This window comes from Sarcophilus harrisii, chromosome 2 (assembly GCF_902635505.1).
Source record: "Sarcophilus harrisii chromosome 2, mSarHar1.11, whole genome shotgun sequence".
NCBI classification, from domain to species: domain Eukaryota; kingdom Metazoa; phylum Chordata; class Mammalia; order Dasyuromorphia; family Dasyuridae; genus Sarcophilus; species Sarcophilus harrisii.
The window spans coordinates 140918183-140930959 of NC_045427.1; the positions used below are offsets into that span (position 1 = coordinate 140918183).

The window sequence follows — 12777 nt, forward strand, 5'->3', positions numbered from 1 at the left end:
CTTATTGGAGGCTTATGAATCTACTCCGAGCTTCTAAAGAAGAGCGAGAATTCGGCGCCTACTTGACCTGTACCTATTTCAGAATTTAGCTAAAACCTCCCCGGCTTCTGCAAGAATATGGTTCTCCTACCAGCGACCGCTGTCACAACTCACACACAACTTTTTATTCAGACCAACAAGCGTTTAGGCGCTCACTACCAGCCAGACCCGACGCTGCGAGCCGAGCCTTAAGGAGCTTCCAAGTTCAAAGAGCCGTTCGGCTTCTGCCGGAGACCGCCTCGGGGCTGCTGAGGAAAGCCAGCCTCCGATAGAGGCAAAAAGCCAGGCGGAAAGTCGGCCCGGAAGAGGCGAGTGAGGTTTTAGGCTCGCCCCGAGCCCGGACGCCGCCCGCCGGCCTCCAAGACACTTTCTTCGCCCATTTTGTCTTCCTTCTGGGAAGAGGAAGCTGGGTCCCGGGAAAGAAGGCGAAGACCGGGAACGCCGACGCCCCCAGCGCGGACCCTTCTCGGGCGCGAGAGCCAGGCGCGCCCGAATCCGAACAGGCGTGTGGCGTGGGCCCGGGGGAGGGAGGCTTTTACCAAAGCTGGCGCCGTGACGTAATGACGATAGACGTCGCGATGCACCAATCGCCGGGGCCTGCGGGCGGCGGGCGCGCGATTGCCCGCCGTTTGTACGAAAAGCCGGTGTGTGTTGGTAGCGGGCCAGGTGAGCAGCCCGAGCCGAACCGAGCCGCAGGGTGGGGTGAGTGTGCACGCCCACGGCGCGGGCTGCGCGGCCCTCTCCGCTTGAGCGCGGGGAGCGGAGGGAGCCGCGGGCCTGGGCTGGGGTCGGTCCTCCGAGACTGGGGAAGCGCTTTCTCGTTACGCGGGCCGGGGCCGCCCGCAGCTTGGTGGGCGGCGAGGAGACGGAGGTCCGGCAGCCGGGTCCAAACGTGGCGCGGAGCGCGGTTCCGACTCTCCCGTCCTGTTCCACGCTCTCTGCCTCAGCCTTCCCCCCCTTCCCCCCTTCCGACACTTGTTCGCCGGCCCGGGCTGCCCTCCCGGCCCTTCCCCGCCTCCGGGGCTCCGGCCTCGGGCCTCCCCTCTCCCTGTCTCCTCGACGTCCGGGTCCCTAAGGCCGCCTGCACAGGGGGCAGTTGTATCCCGCTCCGGGACGCCGGCCTCTCTGACGTAGCCCGAGTCGGGCCGGCTCCTCCCCCTCCCTTAGGTACAGGCTTAAGTTCTTAGAGGGCGGGGTGCCTGGGACTCAGTGGACAAAATAAATGCTGTTTATTCCCTTACTTTTTGTTGATTATTCCGCTCTCCTCCCCTCTTTTTGCCCTGTTGCGGTAAGGTAAAGAAAAGAGTGCTGGATTTGCGTGTAGTCTAGGGCCAGGGAGCTCACGCCAGATCCTGCTCCTTTCCTATTTACCAGCTATTGCGGCAGTTTGGGCAAGTCAGCTCTCAGCGCGACTTTCCTTCTCTGTAAAATGATGAATTTGGAACCAGTGGTTTAGAGTCCCTTTGCAGCATCAAACTTAGGACTCTGAAGTTCATCCTGCTTGCCCTGGCTCCGAAGAAAGACCACCTTCCTTCTTTCTCACGGCTTTGAGTGAATTTATTTTAGGCAGGGCATTTTCATGATTGCTTTTCTTCTCCAGCCAAATATGTACTAGCAAGTCCTATAGGAGATAAATAGATAATAATTAAGGGGCAGACACCAGGAAATAAAGTTTGGGAAAAGCTTCTTGTAGAAAAAAAAAATAAAGTTTAAAGGAAGCTAGGGAAATCTGTGGGAAAATTTGAATAAAGAGGGTATTTCAGCGCCATGAAAATGCCTGGATCTGAGAATGGAGAATCTTGTACATGGAACATCAAGGAGGGGATTATTACTGTGTGTAGGAGAATAAGATAAAAGAAGACTAGGCGGGGAAGGGAGTAGGTTGTTCAAGGGCATCTTGTGCCCAAGAGAGGATTGGTCCTGCTGGCAGTAGGGAGCCACTGGAGTTTTATTGATTTTGAGTCTGACATAGTTGGACCTCTTGTACTTTAGGACAATTGCCATAGTGACTGAATGAATGGAGAATGGTTTGGAGTGAGAAGAGAATTGAGGCAGCCTATTGCAGTAGTCCAGAAATGAGGTAGTGAGGGTTTGTGCCAGAATGGTGGAAGAGGAGAAAAGAGATGAAATTAGACAGGTCTTGGCAAGAGCTTGCTTATGGGCAGGAGAGAGTGAGAAATCCAAGATGATATCTAGCTGTAAGTCTGAGGGACTGAGAAGATGTGTTGCCCCTAAAATAATAAGGGGAAAAAAAAGCAGGGAAAGGGGAAAAGGTGGTAGTGTTTGGGAGAAAGAGTTCTGTTTTGGGCATGTTGAGTTTAAGATGTTTCTTTGACATCCTGTTTGAGATGGCCGAAAAAGAATTGTAGATGGAGAGATCAGCAGAGAGCTAAAGTCAGGATAGGTAGATTTTAACTTATCAAACACCTACTCTGTGCTGTATGATGCTAAGCCCTGGGAATATAAAAAAAAAAGAAACAAAAGATTGTCCCTGCCCTTAAATTAGTCACCATCTAATGGGGAAAACAACATGCAAACATATATATATATATATATATATATATATATATATATATATATATATATATATATAACCAGCTATTTGTAGGAAACAAAAGAGGAAAAGCACTAGAATTAAGAGTTGTCTGTAGAAGATGAAATTTTAGTTGAAACTTGAAGCTAAGGAGCCCAGAGCAAAGCATTCTCTTTGACATAAACATAGGGAACCAGGAAAATGCCTTCAGTAGAGATTCTGAGTCCATGGGGGAGCTGATTGAAGTCATGTAAAGTAGTATAGAGGGAAAAGGACAGAACCCTGTTGGAAACCTATCATTAAAGAGGGCATGATCTGGATTAGGATCCAGTAAAGGAGTCTGAAAAGGAACAGTCAGTTAGGTAGGAAAACCAGAAGCAAGTAGCGAGAGTCCTGAACCCAGAGAGAACATAACATCTAGAAGGAAGAGGGTAAAGGAAGGCTGCAGAAAGAAAAGTCTTGAGAATAGGATTGAGAAGGCCTTTGGATTTGGCAATTGTGAGAACATTAGTAGCTTTGAAGAAAGCAATCGCAGTAGAACGATGAGGTTGGAAGCTGTATTGTAAGGGCTTGATAAGAATGAGAAGAGATGGCCTTTTCAAGGGAGATAGGTGAGAGCTCACTTTTGTGAGCAGAGAATTATCAACTTTGATCTTTTAATTTATCATGATTTAAAAAAAATATATTTTGTTTGCTAATAATGCAATAAATTTGTTTTAAATTGGTTTAATTTAAACCAAGATGTTCCTTCTCAGTGTCCTACCCAAACTGCCCCTTCAATTACAAACTTAGAAAAACAACACTTCTTATAAACATGTAAAGTCAACCAAAACAAATTTCTACCATGACTTGTATCTTTAAAATAATTTGTATCATTTTGCGTTCTGAGTCATTTACCTCTCTTTCAAAAGATGGATAGCATGTTTCATCATTAGTTCTCTGGAATTGTGGTTGGTTACTACTCTGATAAAAGTATAAAAGCATTATATATAGTTTATTCATCTGTTCTCTGATTTATGGATACTCCCTCAAATTCTTCCCATTTTTTATTTAGAAAGTGACTGATAGAGTCTTTCTATTTCTGCTTTGACTTCTGGTTCTAAGAGATATAGGCAATTTTTTTATTTCTTTAAATATTGTATCTGTGTTCTTTTATTGTTTGTAGCAGCCAGTCTATTGATCTTCAGTTTTTCTTATCTCAATCCATTTTCCAGGTCAATTTTTTTTTTTTCTTCAACATTTTGACTTTGTTTTTAATATTTCTTGTTGCTTCATTAGCTTCTCTTTGGTTTACTCTAATTTTCAGGGAGCTGTTCTCTGAAGTTTTGTATTTGTACTAAACTGTCAATTATCTTTCTAATTCTTTTTTCTTTTGCTTTCATTTCTTTTTTTCATTTTTTTTCCTTTAGTGCTCTCATTTATAAAAAAAGGATACTTTTTTAAAAGTCTTGCTTTCATCTTTTCTAGGAATTCTAGTTGAATTTATGCCCAAGCTGTAATTTACATTGTGGCATTGCTTATAGATGTTTTAATTGCTCATTATATTGAGTTTTTTGCTTCTCTATTCTTCCAGCCTGCTTCCCAGTGTGTTGTTTTTCTCTTTAAAAAAAAAATTTTTTTTTTAATTTTTCTGACATTTTCAGAGGTAAGTTCAGCTATACTTATACTGAAAGATTAGGCTAGTCCTATTTTCTTAGTATTTCATATTTTTTTTAATCTGTTATCTCAGTAACAAGTTGAGGACCTAGAAGCTTTCAGTGTTCCAGAATAGTTTTATGCAGGGCAAAGTTTGATTGTTGCTTCCTGATAGGAACTCTGCAAATTCTTTATCTCGGTTGGTTTTGTACACAAGTGGAAGCTCCTGGATTCTACCCCTCAGTCCCTGGTAAGCTCTGTTAGTTGGGAGAGGCAGAATTGTAGGCTCCCTTCATTCTGGGATTCCTTCCTTCCTTATTCCTTTGATGGCTGGGCTGAGTGCTTTAAGTGAGGTGCTGTTCTGAGTTTGGAGTATGTCTCCTACTGCTGCTAGCTTCTAAATTTCTTACTTTCTCTATTCATGGCCCAGAGCCTCCCTAACCAGGAATGCTATTCCCCCTTCTCAGTCTATCCTGGATCTGTGACCTGGAACAGGTTAGTGGACAGGAAAGCTGCCACTTGGCAACTGTCCCATTCCATGGCTCTAAATGGGTCTGAGGGCTGCCCAAATAGCTTACATACTTTCATTGCATATCAAATATATAGAATTGGTAGGCCAGATTAGTAAACTAAAATTAAGTGTCTTTTGAGTTAATAGAATAATAGATTTTAGTTGGGAGGGACTTTAGAGGCCATCTAGTCCCAACAGTAACTTTTTAGAAATGAGAAAGCTGAGGCTTAGATCATTTAAATGAGTAAACCATTAAATGACTATGATCAAATAGATAGTGTTAGAGGAAGAATTTAAACATATATATGTTCTTGACTCTAAGTCTAGTACCTTTATCCATTCCACTGTGCTTTTCACTTCATCATTTTTCGTTTATATACTTATTTAGATTCATTGGACTATAATCCAGATTTTTTTTTAACTTAAAATTTATTTGGTTTAAATTTTAGTGTTGTCAATAATTAGAATATTTTAGCATATATTATAATGAGTCATGATTTCCTTGGGTTGAGGACTTTGAGTGTAAAATTGTAATCAATACTATGTGGTAATTAATGAATTGTGATGATTAAAATAGTTATCACTTACCAACCTTCTGGTGCATATGCAAATTTAGGAAAGTAGCCAGCTGCTCAGGAAGTCAATATCACTTTCACATTTTGATGAGGATTTTAGTGAAGAGAGAAATATTTTTCAATATATAGCTAAATAGGACTGTGGCCTTTATACATTTCCCATTATAGGTAAATTAAATATACAAAAATTTACAATGACATTGTTTTCTATAAAGTAGAAAGTAATTTTCTTATATGTTTAACTGACTCTTACACATAGGGAATTGGCAGGTTTCTAATAGAAGCATCTTCTGTTTTCTACTGATTAGCTTCCACTCTTGTCTGAAAAGGGGACCAGCTAAGATAAAAGTTGAAAAGCTGTGGTGTCAAACTCAAATAGAAAAAAATCCATGCAGGGCATATTATAGACTTAGAAAACCTGCAAATTAACACTAGCTATGTTCTATTTTCTTATGTTAAACATTTCCCAATAACATTTTAATCTAATTCAGTTTTTCTGGCTACACATAACCCTTCCACCCTCCCTCCCCCATATGAGTTTGATACCTCTGCCTTAAAGTATTATATAAATGCTAATTAACATTATTATTGTTATCTACTCCAAACTCTTTGAACAAACTAGAGTCATAAGAGGTTGTGATAATGAAGTCTTCTCCCAACTATACTTTATAAGAGGTGTCAAGTTTGAAGTCTGATAGCCACAAAGTACCAGAAATGTAATTGGGAAATGTTTTAACAAAATAAATAAAAATATAGTACAACATAGATAATATTGCTTTATGGTTTTCTAAATCAGTATATGGGGTACAGGGATCTTTTTTTGAGTTTAACACTACTGCTATGCATAATATCTGCCTCAGGTGAAAGATATGATATATCCTATGAAAAGGAACAAACAGACCAGAAATAAATACATGAAAGAAATAGAGAACAATTATAATTTCTTTTTTTTAATTTTTAAATTTAAATACAAAATTAGAAAAAATTGCCATGAAGAACATATGAGAGGATCCAATATAAAATAATAAATTTCCATTTCAAGAAAATGTGTATAATAAATACTAGATTGTTTTTAAAGCTGTTCAGCTTTTCTTTGCTTTCCTGTAAATTTTCTTTTGTTTTATGCTTTGTACGTTTTACTTTGTTTTTCCCCACTAACCCTCCCCACAAAGAAGTCTACAATTAAACATTCGTGTGTATAAGAAAGATAAGGTTTTAGTAATTTATTGAGATGGCATCACATAAATAAATAATTTGTATTGTATATTATTGTAAAATTGTAATTTTAAAAATTATATTGGCTTTACCTATCTATGAACAATAAATATTACTTAAGTTATTTAGCTCTAATTGTATTTGTATAAAAAGTGTTTTATGTTTATGTTCGTATAGTTCCTGTGTCTTTTTAGGCAGGTATACTCTCAGACATTGCATACTCTACCTATTTTAAACAGTCTACAATAATATTTAATAATATGGCTGACAGTATAGTTTCCCTATTTTTCTCTTGATTAAATTTATTTTAGCTCTAACTTTGAATTTCTATCCTTTTTTTAATGTAATACTATTGATCTTTATTTTATTTTTGTGCTTATCCCATTTATATGGAATAAAATCAACTTGTTTCAAGTATTTTGTATATATGCTTTGATAATGGTAATATTCTGAAATGTCATGAAATTAGGACTGAATTATTGTTCTAAATAGTTTACTTTTTTGTGTATCATTGTGTCATTGTAAAGCTATAAACCTTAAACTTAAGGTAGCTAAAAGGAAGGATTTATATTTGTGAAACCTTATTAATGTAATATTCTTCTCTAAAATGTAATGTTCTCTGGGAGCAGGGTTCTTTGGGGTCTTCTGCCTTCCTTTCAGTTCAGTAATCACCCCAAATGCAGCCAGGTGTTAAAGTCCAAATCCTTTATTGTCTCCTTCAAAGTCTTATCTTCTTGGGACTCGGCTAGTTTTCTGGAGGCCTTCTGGATCTTGGTTTCAGTGTTCTCCACAGGACAACCTACCACCACTTCTTTCATTCTGTTCCACTGCCTTCTCTGGCTTCTGAATCTCTCAGACTGAATCCTGGTTGAGGCTCCTAGCTCCTATATGCTCTCTTAAAGGTGTGACTCTTGTAGAACTCTAGTACTAAGTACATAATCATTGTCTATCAATTCCACTTAGCACCTTGTTTCAAGTTCTGGCCCATAACATCTCCCACTTTCTTTTGTTTTTACAACATAGGTGGTCATGACCTCCCTGACTTCTCAAGGAGGTGAGAACCCCAAAAAGGAGGTGATCACGCCCTCCCTGACATCTCAGGAAGGGAGATGAAAACACCAAAGGAAATGGGAAATCAAATCAGATTAGCGGGTTTCTGAAGGGGCTCACTCTTAAAACAGGTATACATAAATCCATCAATATGGGAGGTATTACACATAATTACATAAATTACATAAGCACATAGCAATATAATACGGGCTAGTAGTGATGTAACAAATAACATGAATCAACATGAAGAATTATACATGTCCATAAGTCCTAGAAATAGTCCAAAAGGAATCTGTTCATTACTTTATGTGCCAGGAATCCAGTAATTCCTGCAAGTTTTGAAGTCCTACAATAGTCTTATTATGTGTTTGGGAATCCAATGATTTCTGCAGAATTTTGTTCTTAGGTCTTGTCCTTTGTTTCAAGATTTTTCTCTTTTTCTGTCTGTCTCTGATTGGCAAGGCAAATATACCTCGTTGGCACCATCTGATTCCTTCTCCCTCTTTAACCTATCTAGTCCCTTCTATTTATCACTTTCTAAATCTCTTCTCATCACCTGGCAATTACATTAGAGCTGCTTGCACTGGACACTGCCCTTCTGTTGGGTTAAAACCTATATTCTCCCCAATTGTAATCCCTTTCTGCCATCTGATTGCTTTTTTGCTGGTTGATCACATCAGAGTCCTGACCTTCTAAAGACTTTCTGTGTGTAAACTCAGCTGCCATTATGCCCATCTGTCTTTTGTATGATATCTTGGAGCTGGGCTCTGCGTCTGATTTCTCTGGGACAATCTACATTCTGAGGCCCAGTGGAAGTCTCGCTTGCATTTTGGACATGGGGTTTTGGGTCTTCTCTCACCCTGTCTTCTCACTCTTATCTCTTGTGGACATTGGGCTCTCAGATGTCCTATTTTTCCACACTGAAAACATTGACGAGTTTCTCTAGAAGTCCCTTGCTAAGAGGGACCCTGTCTTTCCATGTTCATCATAGTCTGGGTATAATAAGCAGTTGTGCCCACTATGGCATAGCGCCTTATAATCTCCTCTAAAGGAGCATCTTTGTGTAGTCCCTTAGCCAGTTGTCTTATTATTATTTCTATAGCTACATTTTCTCCAATGGTTGTGACAGCTGTTTGCAAACGTCTCACAAAATCCACAAAAGGTTCATTGGGACCTTGCTCTATTTTTGTGAAGCTTCCCCTTGATCTTTCCCTGGAAGAGTGCCCCAAGCTTTTAAAAGCAGCAGTAGCAATTTGTTCATATGCTCCTATGGGGTAATTAATCTGTGCTCAGTTCTCTGCATACTGACCTTTACCTGCTAATTGGTCAAAAGTGATTTGTACATTAACTCTGGTTTGCCTATTTCATTGGGCTTGGATTCTACATAATTCATGATACTCTGAAAGCCATAAGTTTTGTCTAGGTTCCAAACATGTCCTTGCTATGGATTTCCAATCACTAGGGGTTAAAATTTCATAAGACAAAATTTCTCAAGTAACATCTTAACATAAGATGATATAGCCCCATAAAGAGTGCAACCCTTTTTCAAATTCTTGATTTTTTTCCAAATCAAAAGAAGTGTATCTTCTCCTTTTTTGACCTGAAGAGTCAAGCTCTTCAATCACAGGGTATGCATTTATTAAATCAGATCATCCTGTACTTCATTTTTTTGCCTTAAATCAGTGCTTTTTGTAATCTTGTCATAGGCTGCTTCATAAGTGGTGCTGATTGTGTCACTGCCTCTCCCCCTCCTCCTCCTCCCTCCACCTATGAAGGGTTAATTGAGGGAAGTAGGTCAGGGGATGGGGAATGATCTAATTTCTCCAGCTGTGAAGCACCACACTTAAGATTGTACTTAATGCCATTCTTATCTGATTCTTCATCCTTTTCACCTAGTTTATTTGGATCCTTCCCCCTCCTGCTCGTTTGGCTTTTTTCTTATTCTCTAATTTATATAATTTCCTAAAGCCAGTTGTATTAAATTATTTGTATAAAATGTGTCTTTGGAAATTGAGTCAGGTCCATTTACATTGTAAAATTGACATAGTTGCTCTCCTACTAATTTCCACTCCTCTAGATCCAATTCTTTTTCCATAGAGAACCAAGGAGATGTATACTGTACAATTTCTAAAAGTTCAGTGATCTGCTCCCAAATTATAATCAAACCTTGGTTTTTCATATAAGTCTGAGAATGTTTTCTACACATTTTCTTTGAATTGGAAAAGAAGGCTGTTTTCTAAACATCTGTCCCATTTTAGCTGAAGTACTACTTTAGCCCTTTAACAAAGTTTCCTTTTCTATTTTTGTACTTACCCTAATTAATTTCTGGGTTGAGGAGACTTTTGCACTGAAATCAGGATCGTGTCTGTCCCACATTTGGACGCCAAAATGTAATATTCTTCTTTAAAATGTAATGTCCTCTGGGAGCAGGTTTTTTGGGGGCTTCTGGAAGCAGTCTTCCTTTCAATTCAGTAATCACCCCAAATGCAGCCAGGTGTTAAAGTCCAAATCCTTTATTGTCTCCTTCAAAGTCTTATCTCCTTCACTTGGGGCTTGGCTCGTTTTCTGGAGGCCTTCTGGATCTTGGTTTCAGTGTTCTCTGTCCACAGGACAGCCTGCCACCACTTCTCTGTCTTCGTTCTGCCGGACTTCCTTCTCTGGCTTCTGAATCTCCCAGACTAAATCCTGGTTGAGGCTCCTAGCTTATATATGTTCTCTTAAAGGTGTGACTCTTGTAGAACTCTAGTACTAAGTACATAATCATTGTCTCTATCAATGCACTTACTATCAATTCCACTTACTTAGCACCTTGTTTCAAGTTCTGGCCCATAATACATTAAGATGCCTATTAGAAGGTTACATGCAAACTGATATTTAATACTCTGAATGTAACATGCCATATAGTAGAGTAGTTCCTCTGACTCTTTAAATTTTATCAATTTTAACAGAAATAAGTATACATTTCATGAAACTTATGAGTGAATAACATAATATGTTTACTTTTAAAAATATATCTATGTAGGCTTAGCTATTAAATAGACCTTATATTGGAAATTTGAATACTAATGTTCAAATAAGTTTGACATAAATTACATTATATATGATAAATCAACAGATCCTTTTAATCATTGAACAATATTTTTTATGTTATGAATAACAGTTTAAAACTTTCTTTTAGATAAAACCATGAAGATAATTGAAGTTTTCTTGAATTCTGCTTTCCCCGTTTTCCCTTGAAGTTTTACTGTGAGCAATTAGTTTTAAATAATTTTCTATTAGAGGACTCTTTTTGGCACTGTCTCATCAAGATGATTACATCATGTCCAAAAAGTCCAGAAACATCAAGGTTTTCATTGAATTCTCTTAGAAAAGGAAATGCACCGATTAATGCAGTTCTTTCAAAAAATATACCTTCAGAAACTCTTACACCATTAAAAGATTTAGTAAAATATAAAAACAACAATTTAAATGACAACAACAATACAAATGACCTTGAGGAACATTTGAGCCCAAAAGTGGAACATTGTAAGAGTGAAATCAATTCACTGCAGTCAACAATAATTGCTGGTAATCTTGGCTCTGACAATTTTTCTGATGGCTCTGATGGAAAAGCTAATGAACAAAAAGAAGCAACATTTTTTGCAAGTGAGGAAGTTTTCAAAAACAACAAAACTTTTGACATTGTAACCTATGACTCTCCTGCAAAAATATTTCAAAAAATGAAAACAAGGTCACTACAAGCTTCACAGAAGTCACTATTTACAGATGGTACATCGTTGGAGTTACAGAAGAGTCAAAGAGATATAATCTTGAGTCCTGTTTCACTAGAGAAAAGTAATCTGGAGAAAACTTTTATTTCTGGCTTTCCTGATTGTCATAAAGTATCATCAGAGAATCATTCTTTTTCAGGTTAGTGTTAATTATTTTAAAGTGAGAAATTAGGTAATTGCAGAATCACTTAAAGGCTAAGACTGCAAATGTGTTGATATATTTTTGTGGCAAGGATGTATTCTGATCTAGAAGTATGTACCCAAATTTTCACTTGATTTTGGGTAGTTTAGAAGGTTCAAAGGGAATTCTTCAGTCAGTCAATAAGCATTTATTAAGTACCTACTGTGTATGTGTCAGATGTGCCTAAATGTTGGAAATACAGAAAGAGACAAATGACAATCCTTGTTTTCTAGGAATTAATACTCTAATGGGGAGGGACAACCAACAAACATATATAAGCAAGTTATATACAAGAGAAGTAGGAAATAATTTGCGGAGATAAGAAGCTAGAATTAAGAGGAGTTAGGGAAGGTTTCCTGTAGAAGATGGGATTTTATCCGAAACTTGAAGGAAGCCAGGAAAGCTAGTAGGCAGAGGTGAGGAGGGACAGCAGTCGAGGCATGGAGGACAGCTAGAGGAAAATGCCCAGAGTAAGGAAGATGGCTGATTCTAGGAACTGCAGAAAGGATAGTGGTTCTGGGCTCAATTATATTTTTAACTATAAGTTTAAGGTATAAGAAGACTGGAAAGGGTAGGACGCTGGTAGCAGCGGGGGAGAATAGGTTATGAAGGACTTTGAACTGCAGAAAATTTTGTATTTGATACTGGAGGCAATAGGGAGCCAGAGTTTATTGAGTTGGGACCAGGGCGAGGGATAGACAAGTTTACTGAGTAGTGTTTTGGGATGGACTGCTACTTCCTATCTCCCTATCCTTCTGCTCAGGTAGTCTGAGAGGAGAGACAAATTAATATATTAATATATTAGTTAAAATAATAAATTAGTCTAATATAATTACTAGAGACTAATTAATATATAATTAGACAAATTAATATATAATGACTTCTAGAGAGAGAAGTACTTGCATTATGGTAGAACTGATTCAGTTATTTGCTGACTATTCCTGTCATTTTCCCCCTCTTTCCAGTTGAGTGGAATTGAAAGTGGTAAAGAAATGTGTCTTTATAACAAATATAACTATACTTTTTTTGGGATATTATGATTCTTTTTTTTTTTTTTATTTAATAGCCTTTTATTTACAGGATATATACATGGGTAACTTTACAGCATTAACAATTGCCAAACCCCTTGTCCCAATTCTTCACCTCCTACCCCCCACCCCCACCCCCTCCCCCAGATGTCAGGACGACCAGCAGACGTTAAATATATTAAAATATAAATTAGATACACAATAAGTATACCTGACCAAAACGTTATTTTGCTGTAGAAA

General features: G+C 38.4%; 1 protein-coding gene across 5 annotated transcripts in view; it reads left to right on the forward strand.

The window, feature by feature from the left end:
- Nucleotides 1–12777, forward strand: part of MIS18BP1 (MIS18 binding protein 1) — a 66056-nt gene that overhangs the window by 14580 nt on the left and 38699 nt on the right. For 3 of the 5 annotated variants that reach the window (XM_031950959.1, XM_031950962.1, XM_031950961.1), the window contains one exon: nt 10737–11467. In XM_031950959.1, the coding sequence (XP_031806819.1) occupies nt 10867–11467 (601 nt within the window). In that variant the 5' untranslated portion in view covers nt 10737–10866. Of the gene's footprint in view, nt 1–629; nt 742–10736; nt 11468–12777 lie in introns of those variants that run through there. The other 2 variants (XM_031950960.1, XM_012540077.3) reach the window with 2 other exon arrangements.